This window comes from Diadema setosum, chromosome 20 (genome assembly GCF_964275005.1).
Source record: "Diadema setosum chromosome 20, eeDiaSeto1, whole genome shotgun sequence".
Taxonomy (NCBI): Eukaryota; Metazoa; Echinodermata; class Echinoidea; order Diadematoida; family Diadematidae; genus Diadema; species Diadema setosum.
Genome location: NC_092704.1, coordinates 21,691,301 through 21,715,713, shown reverse-complemented (window position 1 = coordinate 21,715,713; position 24,413 = coordinate 21,691,301). Strand labels below are relative to the sequence as shown.

General features: G+C 40.9%; 1 protein-coding gene across 1 annotated transcript in view; it reads left to right on the top strand.

Annotated features, from left to right (window-relative positions):
* The window catches only part of LOC140243502 (uncharacterized), a 154,484-nt gene that overhangs the window by 118,581 nt on the left and 11,490 nt on the right, over window positions 1-24,413 (top strand). Inside the window, exons 26-42 of the mRNA XM_072323172.1 lie at window positions 739-864; window positions 1,695-2,018; window positions 2,843-3,016; window positions 4,139-4,423; window positions 5,171-5,341; window positions 5,777-5,935; window positions 6,586-6,906; window positions 7,952-8,285; window positions 9,151-9,335; window positions 10,226-10,438; window positions 11,204-11,365; window positions 12,107-12,302; window positions 13,236-13,458; window positions 14,966-14,986; window positions 21,384-21,534; window positions 22,751-22,972; window positions 23,587-23,871. Coding sequence (XP_072179273.1) covers window positions 739-864; window positions 1,695-2,018; window positions 2,843-3,016; window positions 4,139-4,423; window positions 5,171-5,341; window positions 5,777-5,935; window positions 6,586-6,906; window positions 7,952-8,285; window positions 9,151-9,335; window positions 10,226-10,438; window positions 11,204-11,365; window positions 12,107-12,302; window positions 13,236-13,458; window positions 14,966-14,986; window positions 21,384-21,534; window positions 22,751-22,972; window positions 23,587-23,871 — 3,552 coding nt within the window. The remainder of the gene's footprint in view (window positions 1-738; window positions 865-1,694; window positions 2,019-2,842; window positions 3,017-4,138; window positions 4,424-5,170; window positions 5,342-5,776; window positions 5,936-6,585; window positions 6,907-7,951; window positions 8,286-9,150; window positions 9,336-10,225; window positions 10,439-11,203; window positions 11,366-12,106; window positions 12,303-13,235; window positions 13,459-14,965; window positions 14,987-21,383; window positions 21,535-22,750; window positions 22,973-23,586; window positions 23,872-24,413) is intronic.

The following is a 24,413-nucleotide window of genomic DNA, read 5'->3' as shown; positions in this document are numbered from 1 at the left end:
GTTTACTCAAGGTGTCAAGCCTGGAGGTAGGTTGTAAGTGGCCTCTTCAGGAGACCACACCACTAAGCCCCCTTTGTTTGTATGTATAGTCTACAGCATTTCATTCATAAGATTTACTGAAGCAAGACAAATGGAGTGGTAGGTGGGGAAGCTTATCTGCTGAGACATGAAAAAAGACAAAAGAGCTGCTTGAATTGAATGAGGCCAGAGTTGTATTGATGGTCCCTTAACAAATACTCCAGCAAGTATCAAACTTAAATGAAGAAGAAAAACTCAGCAGAAGTGTGTTTTGGGACATCAAGGTGAATGCACTATGATACCTGCACAATACTCTGAGAAATTGACCAAGTGGCAAGCGAGAGAACCATTCACACAGGTAAACAGACCAAACTTGCATTGTGAAGGATGGATTTAATGTTAGGTGATGGCAAATCCCATATATAGTACTACCGTCTACTGCTAGTTCTCTTGCTGTGTATCATGAAAGTTGCTACAGTGTAGGTAAGAAGCTTGTGGAGTGGTCAGTTAAAAATATGATAAAGCAAATCATTTGAAGGGTATATGATAGTGACCGTCAACAGTTTAACCTCATGCATAGGACCTGGTGTAGTTGATGCAGAAGGATGGTGCCACACTGAAGACAAGGAACGCCTCAAATGGAAGGACAGAATGAGTTTGATGGAAAATGGAAAATTACATGTATGCTGTTCTTGCCATTGCTTGCTCTTCCCTCTCCAGATTCAGGACTTGAAGGAGGAGATCAGCCAGAACCAGGATGTGGCAGTTGCCGCGGGGAACCGCATCCAACAGCTGGAGAAGGAGGTGTCCTGGAAGCAGGACACGGTGCAGGAACTCCACCGACAGGTGGGTGTGGTACTTTTACTCCTATCCTTCCCAAAGTCCAGTCTGCACGGCTAGCCCTGCCCCTCTGGTCTGTCGTCCGGTGCTGTTAACCCGTTGAGGACGGACTGATTTTGCTACAACACGCATTTCCCATAGACACCTGCCCGAGTATAGTCGGGACTCGTCCTCAACGGGTTAAGAGTCTGGTCAGAATAATAAGGGTCCCGTTATGTAGGATACCCTCTGCAAGGGCATTGCCAGAGAATTGTTCATGTGTGTATTCACCGAAATACATGTATTTTGCCAATAGATTTTTCATTGGGATTGCTGAGCAGAGTGACTGAAACAGCAGTATAATTATGATAATTGCAATGTCTTGCTATGGCAGCAGGTGATCAACAGTAATGTTGATGAATATGGCATTTCAATATGCTGTGGTGGTAAATGCAATCATTATTACTTTGTGGTAATTGCAAATTTTACCTCGTCATTATAAATGAGGGCTCCAAAAGACCTGGGGTATGCCTATCGTTTTCACAAGAGGTTCCCCCCTCTGTATTTGATGGAGACTCTAGGAATGAGGAATGTTAATGTAATTCCAGTGATAACAACAAAGAATTTCACCCAAAAAAAAAGATGATTTCTGAGAAAGGAACAGTTAAGAAAAGTTCTCTGTGCAAAGTCACGCTCTATGTGTAGGTAACAAAACACCAGCGTCTTATTGTTACCAAATATTACCATGGAACTTGATAGAATCAGGAATGCTGACCAAAGAGGGCAGTTTCCAAAGGTATTTTGATATGAGTAGCATGTTAACATGATTATTCTTCACATCCTTGGCTCTCTCACAGATCAAGGAGCTAGAGCGCCAGGCTGATGAGCAGAAAGAGGTCCAGTCCAAGACGGCCGAGTTGGAGGCGGAGCTACGCAGCCAGCGCCATGTGGAGGAGGAGCTACGCCACGAGAAGGATGCACTCCAGAAGCAGTGCTACGACCAGCTGTTACAGGTCTCCGCCCTCCAGTCCAAACTGGACGCCCACAAGCACGGCCTGGATGGTCAGCCAGCTGACCAGCCGACGGCGTCCAAGACCATCGATGACACCAATGAGGGGCCCATGTCCCTGGCCCAGCAGTGGGAGAGGGACAAGGAGGCCCTGGACAGGAAAGATACAGAGGTGCATCTCCATGTCTGTCCTAGTAGGCCTTCCATGCCCATTCACTCAGCTTGGGCTTTGTTGATGTATGCATACACAGAAACAAGTATGGTGGGACTGAGGAATATTATGTAGGTCCACTGTGATTGTACCCCTGCTGCTTTGAAAGTTGTAATGATGTAAAAGTAAATGACCTGTAATTGACCGGAGTCAATTTTTACATATTGATTTTCTTTTAATATCATAATGCATGGTCAAAATTTGTACATACTTATCAGTTGCTTTTGCCAGTGTGATAGAATATCAAATGGACAATATTCCCCCATGGTGGCCCTCAAAGCCACCTCCAATTTTGCTATGTTCTTAGGTAATAGTCTGCTAGATTGCATGCAAGATGAACCTGCAATACTCAGATGAGTGCGAGACCCCCGTGTCTCTTATTTTTAATACCTTTTCTTCTCTCCTTTCTGCCATGTTTGTTTTCTCTATCTCTTAAATTCTTTGTGTGCCACTTTCCTCTTAGACTCTGGGCATGAGTTTTTGATAAACATTCTGGTTTACAAAGTCATATAGCAGTTTAAAGAAGCATTTATGTTCGAAATGCAGTACAGCTATGTAAGATGTAGACAAATTTTCAAGCCTTGCTGTGAAGTATGTTTTGTGTCAAAGCTATGGTTAATAGGTACATGGATGTATGACACTGTCAGTTTACTGTGGAATATTACGATTTATCGATCGCTTAGCAAAGTGTGCAAAGTTGTCCAGCTGTCAACTGAGTCGGGCATGTGAACGCGGCACACAAAAGAGTGAACACTCAATTTGTTGGTCCTTCTCTCCGACCACAGATCCAGGATCTCGTGGAGCAGCTGGAACAGTTCCGGGAGGACCTGCTGAACAAAGAAGAGGAGATCGCCCAGCTGCAGCTCCAGCTGGAGGTGGCCAGCAGGGAGCAGGGCTCTGGCAGGGAGGACCTGGAAGAAGAGATCAACCAGGTCAAGGCCGAGAATGAGAGGCTGAAGGTGAGACTAGTCAAAAGCATTTTTAGGGGGAAGATTGTGCAAGACTTGTGATGAGACTAATCTTGTGATGTGATAGTGAGGATAGTATGGAAAGAACATGGCTGAATGTTAGGCTAGTCAAGAGAATTATTGGCTTTAAGGCAGAGTAAAAGGTTGAATTAAGATTTTTCTTGAGAATTAACTGTACTATATTAATAATAATAAAAAAAAAGAATGGAAAAGTGATGGTGGGGCCTAAGCAAGAATTAATCATTATACAGTCTATTATTAGAAGTGCAGACTGAATGGTTGAGTAGTCCTTAGTTCCTCTTTGATGAATAGACTTATCGTTGCTGGGGTGACAAGACCTTGTATCTCAAATTTTGGTGAAAATGACTTTTTTTGCATTAGTGGTCAAATAATCGGTTAAGTGATGTCCTGTCCAAATCCCAGCTTTCTTACCCCAAAAATGAAGCCACCACGGCATGTCAAAGGAACGGCTATCCCATTCAGTATAGTGCTTTGGCCGCCATGTTTTTTGGCTCTCCTGAACATTTGACATTTTTGAGATACGAGGTCTTGTCGCCCCAGCGACGTTATCCTGTTAATGGTTCTGATTGTATATATGGATTGATAGGCAGAGAGTAAGATTAATTCAGAGAATGGATGGTGTAATACATAATGAGAGGTTGAATGTGAGAGTTATCTGAATGAACAAAAAAAAAAATAAAAATGCGTTGATAAACATTAAGAAAAAGGCGTTGAAAGTATGAGTAATCTTTATATGCAGAAATTTCAAAAGCAAGATAAAATGAAGTTTGGCTTAAGAGTAAATGATGAGCATATCTTTCTTGACAAAACTGTGGTTTTGCTGAGTTGTGGAATCTGTTTGGCTGCTTTCCATGAAAAGCAGTTACTCTCCTGGGGATAAATTCTCTATTACTATGTACATATATTGTAGCTACTGCATTATCTGGTGAATTTTTTTGTTCCCCTGCTGAGGAACATAATTGCAATGGTTTACATTTGTTATATCTTTCATGTATTGGTCATGAAATTGAACCCCAAAGCAAATGAGAGAAAAAAAGACAAAACAAACTAGTCAAATACAACCTGTATCTTGTGATCTTGCACATTCCAAAGGATGAGCTCCACAGCGCTCCCCTGTCGCCGTCGGAAGAGGCCGACCAGGACCAGTGCTCCCTCCCGCAGCTGGCCCAGGACCTGCTGGAGGAGAAGAATCTGGAGATAGACCAGCTGACGGAACAGGTCCAGTCCCTGCAGAAGGAACTGGAGGGGAAGAAGAGGACCAAGGTGGGGATGTCCTACAGCAGGGAGGAGGTGGTAGAGGAGGTCATTCGGGTGGAGAGGCGGTCCAGAGAAGCCACGCCCAATGCCCCCGAGGTTGGAGTGACACCGGAAGAACTGGTGAGTCAAGGAAGTGGCTTGCACCCCTTTGCAGAGGTACAGCTCTTCAAGGATACACTCCCAGAAATGGTTTTATCCTGATCTCTTGACCTCTTCACACAAAGTGAAAATCTTCTTCTTTCATCATTCCTGTATAAAAGCTTTGTTTAGTGTGAAGCGATTGAGTATCTGTATTATTTCAGTTTCTCTTATTTGGGATGCAGCAGACACTTGTGTTTGAACAAAATGATTAACATTTTAGATTGTAGAATACTCACCTGGTAATTCCAGGGTTTATAAATTCCTGATATCTGGGAGTGCATTGGGATGTTCTAGCTCTCTTTTTTATTTTTTTTAGGCAGTTGTTTCAACAATGCTGACAGAATCTGTATGTCTAGCTGTAAAGTGTATTTGTGGTTACTGTGGGAGTGCGTACAGGGTATTGTTTTGCATGTTGATTCAGGATCATACTTTTGCTTTAATTTCACCTTATATTTTTGTGAATATTGATTGACAACTCAGGAAAATAAAATTATTGCTGCCAAGACTCCCTGATTCTACATGACGTTTCCTAGAAACATCAACAATCTCTTCACATCCTGAAATTTGAGGCTATTATAATATTGAAGTGATATAACCAATAGAGCTTCATGGCAAACGCAAGTACTTCCATGATTGCTCTGTGGGACCTCCCTAATTATTTGATAAGTGAGTGGTGGCAGCCCTGTGATTTGACAAGTGGCTTATTTTTATCATCGTCAACGACAGGATGCACTGCGGTTGACGTTGGAGCGAGAGATTGCGGAGAAGGATCGGGAGATCGGCCAGCTTAGGCAGCAGATTGAGGAAGGGGACGGTAAGGAGGCGCTGTCCAAGCCAGCGGTGGTGGAGGCTCTTGACAGGATGAAGAGGGATGCTGCCCTGGAGCAGGAACAGAAGGTGAGACACTGAACTGTTTGTATCAAGATGGCACCATTGATTTCAGAAATCGTATATTTGCTTAATGACCATTATCCCTGTCAAGCACAGTATCTATTTCTTTTCAACACACTTTGTTGATTTGTTGTAATGATATCAACTGTACTGTACATGTGGAGAAAAAACAAACAAAGGTAATAAAGTTATGTGAAGAAACTGGTTTAGATAATACCACACAGGTGGATTTCAAGTTAGCAAGTTAACATTCAACATTTCTGCTTACTATTACCAAGACATTCAGTGTACAAGGTATGGTGTTACTGAGACATTCAGTGTACAAGGTGTGGTGTTATTGAGATGTTCAGTGTACGAGGTAAGGTGTTATTGAGACATTCAATGTGCAAGGTGTGGTGTAATCCAGACATTCAGTGTAAAGGTGTGGTGTTATTCCAACAGATGCAGCTGGAGCAAGAGGTGTCCTCCCTGAGACAGATGATGGTCATCAGGGAGAGGGAGGTGGCTCAGCTGGAGGCTCAGCTGGTCCGCTCCCAGGAGCAGTCCCTCAGCAACGACCACGCCCAGGCAGACACCAATAATCTGAGGCAGATGGTGGAGGTATGATATTCCTTGAATCTGTCTTCTTTTACTGAGCAATCAACTCCGACCCTGTCCAGTAGTTCCTTTGTTGAAATCAAGATCTGAGCCATTTGCATAGAGAAGTTCGATAACATTACTCTAAAACTTTCTTTGTTGCACTTATGATGGCAATACCACACCATTACCACAGCAATACTATACCATTAGTTTCTCTTGCAGAAGACAGACTTTGATATGGTGGTGCTGCTTATTTTAAATACAGTACATGTACAATGTTCATTGTGTGGATAAGGTATGAAATTGACAACGAGCACAAAAGTAGGGATGCCCAAACTGAGTACTTTGGTATCAGTGCACATGTGTATTCCATCTCCTATTTCATCACATCACTCTGAAACTCTTTTTCAGTGCATGATTGATTTGATATGTACTGATACTTGTACTTTCACAACAGCCTGAAAATTGCCTGGAATTCCCCTTTAAATCCTTTTCGTGCCATTCGTCCATTCTCACAGATGAGATTTCATTGTGAATACTCCATATGTTTTGCCAACTATATTGACAGTTATGATGTTAACAGTATTTGGTGTTTCTATTTTGTTTATGAGGGGCCGTATTAAGAAATACATGTAGAATGCATTATTATTGTCATTGTCATTCATCTGCAGGAGAAAGACCTAGAAATAGTGGATCTGAAGCTCCAGATAGACAGGCTGGAGGAGGCGGTGTTCCAGGCCCAGCAGAGTGCGGTGCGGGCCAGGGAGCAGGAGGAGGAGCAGACCCAGACCAGTCCGCCTCAGGAGATGCCAATCGCCACCGCCGTAGCCCTTGAGGAGGCTGAGAGGAAGAGAGGGGTGTTGGAGGAGACGGTGAGACGGCTGGAGGGAGAGCTGGACCAGGAGAGGAGGAGGGCCTCCGAGATGGAGGCCGACTACCAGAGGAGGGTCGCCGGGTTACACGGACTGTCGCCTGGCAAGACGCTGGAACAGGTCAGGGGGGATTTTTCTACCATCTTGGCTGTTTGTGATACCCAGATATGAATTGAATGCAGTTGCTGCTGTTATCCTAGAAAACGTAACGTCTTTGTAAAGACATTGATTATCTGGCTGGTGTGAGTTATGGACTCATACATGTATATTATGTGGGAATTCAGTCATATACTTTGTTATTCACAATAAATGTTGATAGATATGATAGTTAAAAAGTTACAGCTGTTTTGTTAAAAAAAAAAGGGAACGTGGAAAACATATTTCTGCTCTTGTTACTGTTATCATTACATGTTGTCTCAGTGATGATAATGACTGTGTCAGTATTCTCAGTATCATCAGTATGAGTATACATTATGTATCATTTTCTGATTTTGAAATGAGCTAATGTGGCTCAGTGGATAAGATCACAGTCTATGAATCACAGGGTCTCTGGTTCAAGTCCCCTGGCTGCAGTGGGTGTGCCCTCAGGCAAGCAAGGCACTTCGTCCTTATTGCATAGCCCTCAGGAGGGGACCTAAAATGGTCAGTCATGTTGTTGCTTGCTTAGAAGCATTCCTCGCTTCCTTCATTGTGATGTGAAATTAAACATAATTGAAGATTTAAGGAAAAAGAATTGTTGGAACTGATTGATAAATTGCCCTACACGGTACATCGATGTGAATAAGCACTGATTATTCAGCGTTCTAGTAGTAGCCATGATAAGAAATTGTGGGCATACACACCGATGCTGGATTCGAACCAACAATATTGTGATTTCCAGACAGGCGTTGTATTCACTGGACCACTGAGCTTCTGCCTGATAGCCAAAGTGCTGGTTCCTGTCCTTACAGCATGCAGTGGGTGCTGCATATTTATTCAAATGAATACGTATTCTTGCGGTGTTTTTTTTTTTTTTTTTTCATAGCTACATTGTACTACCAAGATACTGAGTAATCGGTGCTTATTGACATTGATGTAGGATGATTTATCACTCAGTTGTAATAAAAACAACTCGATGCAAAAATTCATTCATTTCAAAAATACTGTTCCCTGTACACCCTGACAGAAGCTGAATGAGATCCGAGAAGAGCTAACCCAGCAGCATCAGCAGCACGTGGCCGACATCCAGCGGACGATGGCCAAGGAGGCGGAGCTCCGCATCGAGCAGCTCCGCCTCGAGCACCAGCACCAGCTCGAACTGCTGGAGGAGCGGCACCAGGGCCAGGTCCACGAGGCGGTGCTGCGGACCAACCGGGACCTGATGGCGGCCCACGGGGAGGAGAAGGCCCGCATCGAGGAGGAGCACCGCAAGCAAATGGACCGGCTGGCCAGCGCTGCTGCTGCCACTGTCGGCACACCGGGCACCGTGGGTTCCCCAGGCAATGCCAGCTCTATGGGAGGTGAGGCAGACTTAAAGACCGGGGGGTCATTGGTGTACAATGTGTACAATTCATTATCATTTTAGTCAAGGGCTCGACATCAGTGGTAGGCCAATGGCCTGGGGCCACTAAAAATTTACTGCTGGCCATCAAATTTCTCCAAAGGTTACTCTATACGCCATATCTTTAGCGAGTCAAAATTTTCTTGAATCGTGACCTCTTGACGATTTCTCAAGTGGCTTAATTGGCGATCGTTGGGTACAGTACTGAATGGAGAAATATATGTGTGCTTGTTACATTCAGGTCACAGTCAGAATCAATATTTTCACGTTTCTTTAAATTATCGATTAGTACCTGACTCGTGAAATTCCTTAAGATAAGAGCCTCGCGAAATATTTGGTGTATACAGTATTTCTTTTTGGCCCAATTGGGCTACTAAGATTCAAAATAGATTGTTATTTTTTGTTTTGTTTTGGGCCAATACATTTAATTTTTTTGACCACCAAAATTTCAGATTTAAAGAGTTAAGTGATTCAAATGGACCTCCAGAGACAAAGTTTGTATTAAAGCCTTGTTATATCCCCTGATCTCTGTAAAAGGCATATACAGACTTAAAGTGTGTTTGTTGGCTTGATTGAAGGGGAGAGAGAGAGAGAGAAATAATACCAAAACTTTAAATTGATTGAAGAATTTGTTCAACCACACAAGGTTCTTCCAGTTTTCATTTTTCATGATAATCATTCATTTTTATGATTCAGTTGTTACCAATTTGCAGCACAAAGAGGTGGAAAATCTTGATTATCAGTAATGTCTGTCAATCAGATGCAGCCAATTTACTGTGCAAAAAGGTGGAAGATCTTGATTATAATTGATTTCTATCATCCAGATGTTGCCAATTTGCTGCACAAAGAGGTGGAGAACACGGCCAGACTGGATTCCAACCTGCTGGGACATCTGAGACGACGCCAGGGCGGGGTTGGTAGGGAGCAGTCCCCCGGGGAGGGGGCAATGACCAACGGTGATGCCAGCGAGCTGGACACGAGCAACGGCGAGATACCGCCGAGACTACAGGTCAGGGGTCCAATTCAGTTATCCTCTTACAACAGCTATTTCAAAATACCACCATCATTTACTGAAATTATTATATCAACGATGAAGAGAGAGTTGATGATACAATGATGTCTTTCCGTAGCTGTAGTGTTAAGGCATCAAACTTTTGCTTGTTAAGAACAATAAGGGCATTATGTCCAGTGAAGTTGGAGCAGTATTCAAATTACAGAGGAGATAAAAATTCTTGGAGTTTGCATAAACGTGATCAGTTTGTTTCCTGTCGGATAAACTTGTATCTTCTCGGTTAGTACATAAAGATCATTGTTTAAGGGGGTGTGTGTGTTTCATGAAAGTAACGAATCTTGCATACAGTTAGCGATTAACTTGTTTGTGATGTCTGATTCTTGCATGTATTTGTTTATGTCTACACGTGTAGTTGCATTCAATGCTAAATATTGCACAATGAATTCGCAGTCATAGATCGCTTACTGTTGGGAAAATGTGGAATGTGCTTTTAAAGCAAGGATTGAGTGTCAATTTTCTGATTTTTTTTTATTCTGAAAAGAGATAGATCTGTAATGTATGGTAATGATTGCAAAGATTTTTTATCTGCAAGACCCAAACAGGAAATTATGTCTCTAACTCTTTGTACTGTAGAAGCTGTTACTTTCACATACAGAAATTTTTACCGAAGAAGGTGACAGACTTTTTCACAAAATTTTGTTTTCACAATTTAACACAGAGGCTATCGTAAGTGCTGTTATTCATGTTAATACAGATCGTGGAGTGATATTTCTGTGTGTTGTTGAATTCGCTGCCTAACAGCGATTTGCAAAATTCAAACAAATTAAACCCTCACAAAAATAACAGCTTTTGTAGAAATTAATATGACTTATTTTCTCCCCAAACAGAGCGTCTTGGCCCGGCTGCACAGTGAGGGACTTCAGGTTCTGTCACTGTCGGACCTGCGGTACCTGCGGCAGGCCACCTCGCCCCTGCCGTCAGTGAGGCGGGGCACCGACGTGGCTTCCTTGCAGAGCGCCTGGCAGAACGAGAAGCAGGCCCTGCTGGATGCTATCCAGGCTCTCAAGGACCTCATCACGCAGACCACTGCGGGACTGACCGTAAGGATGGGGAAGGCTTTATAGACCCATTCACACAGCCACCAATAGTCGTGATCATTTAGATCACGATATGAATCATGACACAAAAAAACATTTTTTTATGTGTGTGGACCAAAATAGTCGCGACTATTAGTGAGATTCAAATCACGATCTGCGCACCACTAAAAGTATGACGTTTCTGAAATACATGTAGTCACACTTTTTTTTGAATAGTCATGATCATTTGCCATGCGAAGTGTGTTTGAACATCTTCTAGTCAAACAGTGTTGCCCATACATGTATCTCTCCGTAATCTGATTCAGAAATCGATTAAAGGTATTTTTTACCATTGGGAGCAGTGATTTAAAAAGTGTGTGATTTATCACATTTGATGCCAATGTGCAGGTCATTTGTATCACAAAACAGCCTATCATATAAAAATTTTGCAATAAAGCCTGAAATATAAGGAGATATCACTGTTTTTCTCACTTAACCGTAACTGTAGATGGTTTAGTCTAGAAACAATTTTATTTTAGCTCTTGTTCACGTTTTGTATACATTGTATTTTACAATGTTTAACATTGATTATACAGATTAACATTTTTACATTTGTTGTTTCCATCCCTGACTCACATTTTAGAACTATTATGAAGCACTAAAGCTGGGTTTTTGTTGCATCTGCAAATGGTAAATTATGCCTTTAAAAGCATTTGTAAAGCTGTATTGGTCCTTGAAAGGTAAAAGGTGGCTAATTTCTGTTGAATTTCTTCTGACCTTTTATCCCAGACGGATGAGTCAGACTGGAGAGGTGACCTGCTGAGAGCCATTCAGGCCGTCTTCGACCAGGAGAGGGAGTCCCTACTGTCGGAGCTGCGGACCCATGTGGTGGCCAGCGGGGACCAGGACCTATCGCAGGTCCAGCTCCTGGAACGCAGGATACGAGAACAGGTGAGCCTCGATGTTGCGATTGCCCTCGGCAAATTGGCACAGAACTTTCGTTCAACATTTTGCGTCCTTTTATACGTGAATGGGTCACTGAATCCTTCCCCCCCCAAAAAAAAAAAAAAAAAAAAAAAAATCTTGTGTTTTTTTTTCCTGTCACAATGCCCCACAGTAGGCTGGCTTGAGTTTGCTGTAAAGCTAATTGCCTGTGATTTTGGTATTTGAATTTATCGCGAGTTTCTGTTCCAACATCTGGTGGTAGTGTTAAAGAATCTCTGCTGTTGTTCTGTTATTCTGCTAATGTGATCATCTCAACCCTACCCATGATGCATAGTATATCAAGACATTGTTTTGTAATGTGAGGTTCTGCTGTGAATTCAAAGCCTTTTCATCACACTGTATCATTATAGATTGCACCTTTTCACTGAACCGTCCGTTGGTCTAAATTACGAAAGAACTTGGTACAATACTATATTTGCCATATAATATGGAAGTCTAATTTTTCATGAATTGAGACTTCCCGACAATTCACAAGTGGTTAAATTCACGATTGTGGAAGATAGTGATTATAAAGGGAAACGTGACATGTACATGTTGCATTTATGTCAAGGTCAGAGTTGATCACTGTGCTCGTTGTGAAATTTGTGAATAGCACCTGACTAGCAAAATTCGCAAAAATAAAAACCTTGCAAAATATATGGTGTATGCAGTACATGGTATTCATTATGATGCGTTTGTTCTTCGCAGGAGAGCCACCACAAGGCCGCCATGGAGCAGATCTATGGAGCGGACCGTTCCTCGCTGCTCGCCGAGGTGCACGACCTGCGGATGAGCCACAACGCCACCCGCATCGAGCTGCAGGAGGTGCGGCAGAAGTCAACCCAGCAGCTTAGCGCCCTTGAAGAGCAGAGCTCCAATCGGGAGAAGCAGCTGAAGAGACAGCGTGAGTTGGCGGCGGGCCTTTGTGAAAGGGCTACGGGATTCCCTCGCGCTTTAGAATGCTTCTTTTGCGATACAGTTGACTCCCGCTATAACGAAGTCCTCGGGACTGGCAATTGTCTCTCATTATATCGAAATTTAGTTATAACTGAGCAAATAAACGATAAAAATACATAGAGTAGAAAATGTTGTGACCTGAATTTTTACTTCGTTGTAACCAGAATTTTGTTATAACCTTGTTCTTGATAATGGGAATGCACTGTATTATGGGGTCTTGTTTTTTTTTTTGGACAAACATGATTCCTCAACCTGGTTTTATTTTAATCTTCTACCACTTGCAACATGGTAAATAGGTAGAGATCATGTTTTCACGTTGTTCCACCTGCTCTCACCAGACCTAAGCCTTGCATCTCCTTAGAACTTTCTTGATGGTTGTAGCAATATACAAATTGTATGTGTGTCTCCTGGATTTACTATGAAAGACACATAACTTCATCAAGAAATAAAAAAATATAGATACAGTAGTTTATTGATGGTACCCTGTGAGGATGTTCAGTTTTCTTACTTGTGATGATGATGATTCCATATTCAACAGATTTTTTACATTTTCAACTGATTTTTTACATTTTCAACTCCTATGCCTTTACAGATAGCATAGTGCCTAATATGTCATTACTGATATACATATTTACTTTGTTACACGGTGCGAATGTGTCGACACATACATTGTACGTGTACAAATGTATGTTATGCTGATTTATGCATACATGCCTATAGACTAGACAAAGGAAGAGTCTTTATAACTAATTAATAAGCACTTTTGTTTGATATTATCTGTAAGCAGTAGTAATCAGTGGATGTGGGCACAAGTAATGGAATTGATATGCTACTTTTTATATTTTTGTGAACTTTGACCCCCCTCTTGACTTGTTTCCAGTCGAAACAATGGAGCACAAGTTCCGACAGGAGCGTATCCTGGCCGACGACCTTCGAACCTCCCTGACCGTGGAGCGGCAGAAGCTGTCCCAGCTCGGCGCCGCACTCGCCAACGAGAAGAAGCTGGTCTCCGACCTCCGCGACGAGATCGCCGACCTCCAGGCACTGCTGGACAGGGTCCACGTGCAGCGGGACGACTTCGAGCGCAGAGTCGTCGATGTGGCGTGAGTATTAAAATTCATCTGCCTTCATTTCAACTCCAGAACCAGGGACCCAGTTTAGAGCCTTACAGTCATATCAAGTTACTGTAATTACTGATATGATCACAATGGTCTTGAAACAGCTAATCAGCTGTAAGCATCTTCAGTGTTGCTGTGTTGCATGCAATTATTACAACTTTAAAGGGTTGCAGGGACTACAGTAACCACGGAAGATGCTTGCAGCTGGCTAAGATGTTGACCGTTTGATACTATGGCTGCTGCACTTTTTTTTTATGCAGCAATTGTTGTGAAGCGCTCTGTGAAACAGGGCCCCAGAATTGAGTGACTTGTCTCTGAACACAACTCTTTTATTTCCAGGGATATGGTCGAAATATACTGACCATCACATACTGTGACCCCTTTGGTGACATCAGCTCTTCCTTTCATCCTGAATATCTTACTGATTAACACAACATTGTGTATTCATTATGTCTTTGTGAGCTTCAAAATGAAATTCGACTCAATAACAAACAAAAAAAAATCAAACAAGGGCACTATCAGTATCAGAGCAGTGTGTGTGGCAAACCACTTTATTAATAATTGTTTGTGAGCACTTATAAATTTTCCCATTCATTTTATATTAATTTATGAATGTGATGCCATCATCAATTCCCCCCTAAAAATTGTGTGCTTCTTCACTCCACTCTCACGCCTAATCTGTCGATATATAAAGCCAATGATTGATTGACTGACATATTCCGCACCCCCTATTGTCCTGTCAATACCCAGCTACTCAGTATGTAATCGAATCGATATGCCACGCCCTCGTTGCGAAACTTTCTTTCAGCAAAATTTTGCATATCAACCTGTGTGTGTGCTGTACAATCTGTTTTGTCAGTGCAGAGTGACTTCATTTTGTTGTTGTTGTCTCTCTTTCTGTCTACGTCCTCTTTTTCAGGTGTCAGTTATACACGTATAATATGGGTAGCAGAGTTTTGATTGTAGGAATGAATGAAGACTTGAAAATTTCCTTTTGGCAACAAAATATGCTAATGTTCTAATCTTTGTTCCATTGTGAGCTGCAAATTTGACAGGTGAATGTCAGTATCTGTACAGCACATTGTTGTTGTTGCTTTTTTTTTTTTGGTAAAGCTTACGCTTTCCATATTTTTCATCGGAAGCAAAATAGTGAATTAAACAAGATTGATCAAATAAGAACATGTTATGCACAAGGAAAATGTACATTCATGTCAACATTTTCTAACCTATCGTGAGATGTCAATATGAATAACAAAATATCGTATTTCTCCGTAGCCACTATCTCTTGTGTTTGTGAGTCTCTGTGACAGCATTCTCTGCAATATGTTTCACATATACAATGTAAAGCACAGAACTGCATCTTAGCTCTATCTGTCTTTGTGTTTGAGGCATCTGTGAAAATTACTTGACATTAACCGATCTTCTTCTGTCTATCTATCCTCCTTCCGTCGTTTTCGTCGCCAACCCTTGGCTTCTTGTTTTGATAACGCAGGAGCGTGGCGGAGAGTGCCTTGTAAGTTACCAGGGCAACCTCTAATGATATGTACAGTGCCTGATTACCATAGCAACCACCAGCGCCCACCCCTTATAGCAGCTATATATTATCCTCTCCCTTCTAACCTTAACTCCCACTAATCATGAATGTATTCTTATATATAATCCCCAAAGCCATGATAACACTTAACACAATAGAAAGAGAAAAATGCTTTAGTGCAAGGGCTTCACACTTATGTACCATACAAAATACTAATGTGCACTTTGCCTCCGTTGTTATGCATGTATATCAATCAGCATGGAATTACTTATTGGTTCAAACTAATCCACCCCCCTCCCAAATATAGCAAGAATCAAATAAAAAAGATTTAACACTCACCAAGAAAAATACTCCTGACCAATGCTTTAATGTTTATAGATTTTTTTGTTTTATTTCAGATTCATTGTACTTTACTTGTGGAATTTCAGTGAGGCCTATAATCTCATGATTTGAAACGTAAATTTTGGTTTTAAGTTGTTGTAAGGCTAGCTGATAAGCTTTTATGTAACTCTTACATGTATATCACAAAAATTGACATTATGGTTGAACAAAGTGAATCAACACAGAGAAATGCAGCCTTCAAAACTTAAGTGTACAGAGAGAGAGAGAGAAAAAAAAAAAATCTTGATTTGATCATGCCAACATCCTGCCAGGTAATGTTATGGCTGCTCACCCCATTCAAGGCTTGAATAATTTGAGAGAAGATGAGAGCTGTTATTCTTGAACACATGGGTTGAATACATGAGTAGCAAGTATCTTTCATTCTCAGAAAAACTGAAACATGCACTGTCACACATGCACTCACACATGTAAAATGAATGTTAAGCAAAAATATTTTTTTCAATTTCAGTTTGTTTTCTCTTGTTTCCACCCATACATATCCACTCTACACTGTGATACACAATATTTATAGCTAAAGAATATCACTAAGCGGGGTGTTATTATTTATTTTTTTGGAGGGGGGGGGGGAGGGCTAACATGTCCTATGCCAAATGAAAGTATTCTATCTGACAAATCACATTTTGTTGAGACAAAACTTTCAGGAAATGAAATACTTATTCAAAGGAATAATTGCTTTGTGTTTATTTGTCCAGTCATAAGAGAAGTACTCCCATGAAATATATCAAATTGTATGTGTGCAATAATTCGAAGCGAACCGATTATTCAAAGTGTTGTCTTTTTACAGTCAGTCTCTACAATCTACATCTTTACTGATGTGGAAGCCAGATCCATGCAAATCTCTCTATATTTTTTTTTTCTTTCATGATCCTTTCTTTTTCATCTGCTTTGAAGAATTACCTCTTTTTCTTGGGGGAAACACAAAAGCATTTTTTTTGTTTTTTTTTTGTTTGCACGTCTGACCACTTACATTCATGTCTACCGATGCCCTCAAATATTTTGGTGCTACCACAGTTGGTTCTGCATGTCTCAGTGATACTCTTGTTGATTTTGGTAGGGCCAGTGCCTGTGAGGATTTCGGTCAACTGTTTTCTGTTGGTAATGATATTCACAAGTGATGATGTTTGCATTGAGTCATGTTATGTGCATGCTGTTGTGTATGTTTCTTATTGTAGTTTCATTTCTTAGAAAATATTTTAATTTCTTATCCATGAATGATGTTTGATCGTATTTTCATTGTCAAAAGTAATGTTGATGTTAATGTCAGGCTGTCACTGACAAAGTAAATGAATAATTTGTACCTCAGTAATGTAAAATAGCAGGAAAAAGGCACCTTTGCTCCTTCCTAGAACATGGCTGCAAATGAATTGAAGATTTGTGCTTGGTCAGGTTCTCACACCTGCCCCCCCAAGGAAAAACGCAGTATCTAACATTTTTGGCGATTTTCACTTTTTTGCATAAATATAGTCAGTGGGCAATCCTTCTTCATATGACATATTTAGATTTTTGAAAAAATGTTTGGAAAGCTACTTTTCCGTAACTGCCAAACGCAGTATCTACACTTAACTTGCACTTTCCCCAAGGAAAAACGCAGTATCTACATGATGAATATTTCCCCAAGGAAAAACGCAGTATCTACAAAGCTAGTCTTAATTACCAGACACTGTTATTTATATATGTGAATACTTTGCCGGTTGTTCTGTAATTTGAACGTAAATTACTTTCTTTAGATATACTTGCTCAATAATAAGACATAATGTTCAAAATATCTAACCGAAACAATACTGATTAGTAAATATTTTGATGAGATCGTGATCCTAATATAAAACACGGTGTGTGATTAAGACTAACCGAATGCACATTAAACAATACAGCACAACACTGACAGCTTGCATAGCTGCACTGAGCATGCAGTCAGCACAGGGCCCGGCCGGCTAGTCAGCATTTACAGTGTGAGTGTGTACCGGTACTTGTCTTGGATTAAAACAAAACGTTGTCGCGGGGAAAATTACTCGTGAGCCTAGCCCTCAAGAAAAATTTATCTGCAGATAATGAGTAAGTAATTAAAAACTATTTCAATATTGAAAGAATAAAGCTGATCGTTTGTCACACGAAGCGAGGTAAACACAAATGCATGTTTGTCACACGAAGCGAGGTAGAGTTCTAATCACAAATGCATGTTTACCTCGCTTAACGATCAGCTTTTTTTTCATATTCTACCTCGATGATGAACATCTTTCGTACTATTTCAATATTAACTTGTTGTGAAGTAACTTTGATAGGCCTAGACCCTTGTCAAAATTCCTCAGGCTCCAAATCAGAAAGTTTCGTCGAAAGGCAATAGACCTAGGTGCCTAGATCTATTTGTGTTGTATCGGATAAACGTCGCGTTTAATATACTAACATGTTTAGACCCTATATTTAGATCTAAGTCCAAGTCTAAGACTTGTCTAGACAGTAACGTTTGAGTCTTGCGTCTCTTTTCTAACGTTAGACTTAACGTTAATCAGAACTTTCAGGGTCGGTATTCCGAAAGTCTAAAGAAAGATGTAGTGTAGGACTAAAATAGGCCTACTCTAGGGCAGGTCTGTTTATAAAACTAAGAAAGAAGTCTAAGACTAAAACTTAACCACTCAGAATCCTATTCCTATTACAGTCTAACACCGCTAGTGAAGTGTCAATGTTCAATTATCTAGGCCTACTCCATACCATACTGTCTTAAAATTACATAGACAGCGATCTAGTTGAAAATAGATTAGGCTAGGCCTATGTGAAAAATAGGTAGGGGCGTAGACCGGTAATCTAAGGGCTTTAATAGACTAAACCTTCTGCAGTTCTAACGTTAGGCTATTTTTTTTTTCTGTGAGTATCGTGCATAGCCTGAGGCTGTAGACTCGTGTAGCCTGCTACGTAGCCAGCCTAGAATAAACAATATAAAAACTAGACCTAGTCTACATCGATCTAGGTCCAGACATCCGATTTAGATTTATTTTGGTCTAGACAGACTCTAGCCTAGACGGTACAGATCTAGATCTAGTATTCTAGATGCTAGTTAGCGGCTAGGCCATATCACATTACAGCCCTGGCAAGCTTCATATTTATAAACGCGTGACCTTTACAGCAAGATCGGTCTGGGAATGTAAGCAAAACGTTCCAAGAACGATCTGTTATTTGTTAATGCTATTGTTATGAAGCCTCCTCTGTAATCAGGGCATAAATGGGGGATGGAAGATGCATCCCCCAAGGCCAGAGGTTGAGGATGGTGCATCATGAATACTTGTACAATAATGTATACATGCATACATAATTATGGCAGAAGATTAATCCTAGTCATTCCGCTGTAGATACTGCGTTTTTCCTTGGGGAAATTCGTTCCATTGTAGATACTGCGTTTTTCCTTGGGGAAATCAGTCAGATGCATGGGGTTTCCCCAAAGTATCTACATATTCATTAATAACTTAAAAACAAAACAAAAACACAAAATGATATTTTCCAGGAAAATTGGTAGCTAGATAGACTAAAATTCCACAATGAAGGAATTTTTCAAAAGAGTATATTTTCCAGGGGCTTTAGCAAAAACATAAAATGGTGAATATCTCGGTTGTTGAGAAATGGAGCTGGATGTAGATACTGCGTTTTTCCTTGGGGGGGCAGACACGTTCTCATACACAATTATAATGCCTAGTCTCGTATTGAGACTTGTGAAATGAAATTGATTATGTAGCATTTCCACAGAATGACTGAGATGAGTTCATGGTGTGGTTTATTTATGTTATTGTGATTTGAAAAAATCTCAATTTCTGTTAAGATGTTTGAGTTGGTGAAAGTAGTATTATTTGGTGAAAATAGTATTTCTGCAAATATGTAGTGATTTTGTAACTCTAAAGTTGTAGAACTTCAATGCTTTAGTGTGTCTGACTATTTTGTAGTAGTCTTTGAAAGTTTTTGATTTGTTGAAGTTGAGTAGTTTTTCATTGAAGTCATGATTTCTTGAGGTGGAACAGATTTTCTTTTGTACTCAGTTACTAACAAATTCTTCTTTTTCATTGTTTGATCGCACTAATCAATGCCTTGGTATACTCCATGCAATGAAAGATAAGGCAGGTACTTATATTTTCATCAAATATTTCAGTTTGTCAAATTCTTATAACCATGCCAACACTTTTATTTGCTCATGAATTGAATGATTGAAAAAAAAAAAAAAAAGGTTGAACTTGAAACAGTACATTAGAAACTGCACTGAACATAACTCTGCATAACACGAAGAAGCTGCATTATTTTGCGATGCAACTCTTTTCTGAGTTGTATTTATTAGCATACTGTAAAATGAGGAATGTTTGCATGCATTTTAATCTCACGAATTTCGCGAGAGCCAAGATTTGCAAAATTAAAATGCACGCGAAAGTTCTTGTCTGCACTATATGCATTGAATGTTAGAGGCAACTCTAACAAAAAAAAAAAAGAGAACACCGGCTCCAATTTGCGAAAATATCGGGTTTTACAGTCAGTGCTTATTCTAAAATACAACGTGTAGGTGCAAAAATGCTCTCACCATCCAATTTTTCTATTTATTCCAGCATTCTTATACACAGGGATCCATCTCACAATTGTACACATCACTTTGATACATCTGTTTACAAAGCACCTCAATACCCTAGTGTAGTGCTGCAATAATGCAACTGCAATATAATATCTAATGTAAGTGTAGTTTTCCCCGTAGGGATACTCCCAAGATTCAGCACTTTTGGAAATTACAGATAAATCCACCGTCCCATCCATCATCATCATACCCAGTGGGGATGGAGAGAGAGAGAAACATTCAAAAAGGAGAGATACATATGAATCCAAAAGCAGTGAACTTTCTTGCTTGTGACCATTCTTGCTGATAATTATACTCGCTTGGGGATAGAAGGCCTACATGATAATAACTTTTATGCAGAGCTGGAGACGACAGAAGCATTATCCATATTGCCATAAACATAAGCAGAGTACATGTACATACAAGTGTACTTTATTGTATATGTGGGATGTTGGTATATTAAAGAATGATGGTTGTTTTTTTATTGGAAACCTTTTGTAAGGATGTAAGCCTTTCTGAACAAGACCAACATGAGAAATGGAAAAAAACAACAACAGTACATGACATCATCTTGTATGCATTCTTAGGGTAGGAGCTCTAAGCAAGGGCTTATACAGAATTAGACAAGATCATCTCGTAATGCGATGATTTGTCGAGTTGATGTGACAGTAAAAGCTTCATGTTATTGCTGTAACATCAGTTCTGTAGAAATATTCAAACCTGTAAGACATACTGAGCACATAGGGAAATGATCATCATTTCAGAGAATATTTCAGATTCATTATTTTATAACTGATCTGAAAGGTGATGGATCCTTGCCCTGATGTAAGGATACTCTAGAAATTCTGTGGAGATTACGAATGCTTAGAATCGAAAGAGAGCTACACTGTAGTACCTGCCCCATAACCCCTCTCTCTAAATTTTGTTTTTGTAAGATCTTGCCTATGGTTGTGTTTAGTAGTAAAGTTTATCACTATGACAGTGTACATATATTGTATGGTACTCCAAGTTGTGCCCCTCTCCACTTCCAATGTTCCAAGATCCCCCCTCCAAGGTCCCACCTGGATGTATTTGATTTGATAGAATGTTTATATCTTTTGTTTAACTTGATGCCACCTGCAGAAATGACCCCTTCACACTTTAGATATCCAGACATCTCACTCACTTAGGATAAGTTAAGATTCAATGTCTACTGCCGTACTGCCCCCAAACTCCTACCCTCCTCTTCTCATGTACGAGGATCATTCTTGGATGTGTTTGGATTTGAAAGTTAATACTGTGTTTGCTGTCATACTGTCCAATCTCCCCGTTACCCACTTCCTTGATCAGGACCCATGATCACTCATAAAGATGTGTTCAGATGTGAAACTTAATCTCCTCATTTTGTTGACTCCACAGAGCCGCCCTGGAGGCTGAGAAGGTGCGCTCCTCCTCCCTCACGGAATCGCTTGAGTCCGAGAAGCGCAACGTGGCCAAGCTCCACGAGGCGCTGGCCCTGGAGGCAGAGCGGTCCTCGCAGGGCCGGGACCGGGATCAGAAACTTGCCAAGGTACAGTGGGGGGTATGACAAGAGTTGTGGATTTATACCACTCTGCTGGTCTTTGGGCGTTGACGTTAACCCTTGCTTATAGGAACTGGATGGCCCATTTCATAACCTTTAAGAAGAATTTGCAACATCGGTGAGGCCAGAGTTTAACTCTGCACGTAGCGGCACTTTGGTCATGAAACAAAATCAAATTAGTCTGCCATTTTCAAAAGACTGGTGTATTTGCCATTTTGGTGTCTCCCGTTGCGACTTTCCCAAAGGCTAGAAGAATGCATGCACTAGATGATGTAAACTTTCAAGGTGTTTAAAACATTAAACCAAATAAGTGGGATTGCAGTATGCAAGTGATGCACAGGTCTGAGTGTGTCAGTAAGAATTGTTTTCAATGTGTGGAATTGTTTAACCAACAAGGTGCAACCTAGTGGTTTAGAATACTAGATTCCATAGTTGCCACATGCACACTCTTCCTACTGACCCACAAAAAAAGACATACAGTTGAACCTCTATTATCCGGCCTCCCTTTATCCGGTTCTCTCTATTATCCGGACGCAACCTCGCCGTGATTTTTTTATCTTTTTTTAATAATTACGGGAGGAAACACACATGAATTACATATACTTGATACATTTCTTAATAATTATTTAGGTAAATCATCCCTAGAATTTATAAAAGAAAATGATTTCCGCTTGCAAACACGAACCTCTATTTTGGGGTCTGTTACTGAGTGTAACAATGAAAAGGTCGCAGTATACACATTACTACATGTGGTACTACAATGGGCTACATCAGTACATGTTGTATATGTGTATGTACCATAGAGCTCTATTATACGGTATGTACATGTATAAAGCATTGAGTCTCCCATATCCGGCCAAATCCCTTATCCGGATGAGCCCCGGTCCCGACTTGTCCGGATACGAGAGGTTCAACTGTACATCATCTGGTTTACAGAACAGTGGACAAATTTTTGCTAGATTGTTTTAATCGTCGATTGTTTTAATCGTCGATTGTTTTAATCGTCTTTCTGGTAAGTACTGGCCCTTGGCAAATTTACTGGATGCAGTTCCTTTTGGCTTGCCGTAATGCAACAGTCATTTGATATTGATACACAGCCCTTGACCAGTCGAACTGCAGAATTTCCTCAATCTGTTCTATAACAAGCATTGCAAGATAAAACACTCTGGTATGCAAGAATTTTTACTTTGTTCCCGATTGCCAGGAGCTGAGGAGAGAGCTGGAGGCCGAGAGGCAGAAGTCGGCGGAGATCGGCAGGTCGCTAGAGGGCGCCAAACAGAGGGCGGAGAATCTCGGACGTGAGCTGGAGGCGGAGCGGATGCAGAGCGCCAACACCTCCAGCTCGGAGAAGATGAGGACGGTCGAACTCAAGAGGGCGTTGGACGTTGAGAAGACGCGATGTCAGGAGATGCACACAGCACTACAGGTACTATTGCTAAATTTTGCCTACAGATTCGCGCAGTAAAATTTCTTCTGACGTTCCCCCTTAACATATTCATTTGGTGATGTAAAGTTTGAAAGAGATTTTGTGAAGTAAGAGTTTGGAAATGAACTCCATTCACAGGCATGCTTATCTCCCAATCTTGTAAAATGGTAGTGTTTTATTCTGGATGGTGTAAAGAACTGAAATATACCATTACTTTGGGGAAAACATGTGTAGTCTTCGTTTGCCTTTCTTTGTGCTTTTTTCATTTTTGAGGGGGCAGGGTATTGTCAGTGATAATATGCAGTCAACATCGACTTCATTCAAACAGAAACATTAACTTTTTGAAAGAGAGGTAGAGAACGTGTTATCAGTCAGAAATTATCTCTTTCATTGTCCTTTTACTAGCATAGATCTTTTTACATGCGGGGTGTACTTTGTATATTGTAGTGTGATATAGAGAGTATTATATCCTGTCATAGATGACGTTTGATTGTCATAAAGTTGTCGTAATGGATGAAAAAAACACAGTGTACACTGTAGGTGTAGATCCAGAGATTGAGAAGTTGTACATGTACATGTAATTTCTGATTTTCTTGATCCTCCCCCCCCCCCAGCGCGAGCAAACGTTGAACGCCCAGCTCCATGAGAACTTGGAGCAAGAGCGCCGCACCTTTGCCGAGGACTCCCTGCGGGACAAGTCGGCCGTCGCCGACCTCCAGAGCCTGCTGGACGCAGAGCGGCGGAAGGCCGTAGACCTCCACGCGGCCATCCAGGAGCTGGAGGGTCAGCGGGGTCGCCTGGAGGGGGCGCTTCACTCCGAGAGGTCGCAGGGTTCAGGTGCCGTGGAGCGGGAGAAGGCTGTGACGAGAAAGCTGAAGGAGAGTGTGGAGAACCTCAATGTGAGTTTAGTTGGAGATGCATGTAGATGAGGGATGTGATTGTTGACTTTATTGGGTGAAGTCAGTTGATGAGAGGTATTTTGCCAGCAGGCATTGATATATTATGACAATTTCGTAAGTATTGTGATTAAATGATGACAATTATTATTATGATTACTGTTGTCATCATCCCCATCATAATTGTTTTTATCATAATATAAATATCACTATTAACCCTAAAAAGACTGGGCTATTTTGGTAGCTCGAAAGACTGGGGGGAGGGGGCCTTTATAAAGGGCCCCCCCTAAAGATCTCGGCCGTGGATCGCGCGATCGCCGCGGAAATTTGCACAATGGTAGTGTGCGATGTAGTCTACAAGATTGTATATTTGAATTTTACAAAATAGTCTTCTTTTATTTTATTTTGATTAATTATGCTAATTTATGCGAGAAATCAGACTCTTTAATCTAAATCAGTAAAGCTCCAAAAGTGCTCGTTTTTGGTCTTATTATTCTTTGTGGCATTCTTAACAAATGTACTCGAAAAAAAATTCGGTATCAAAA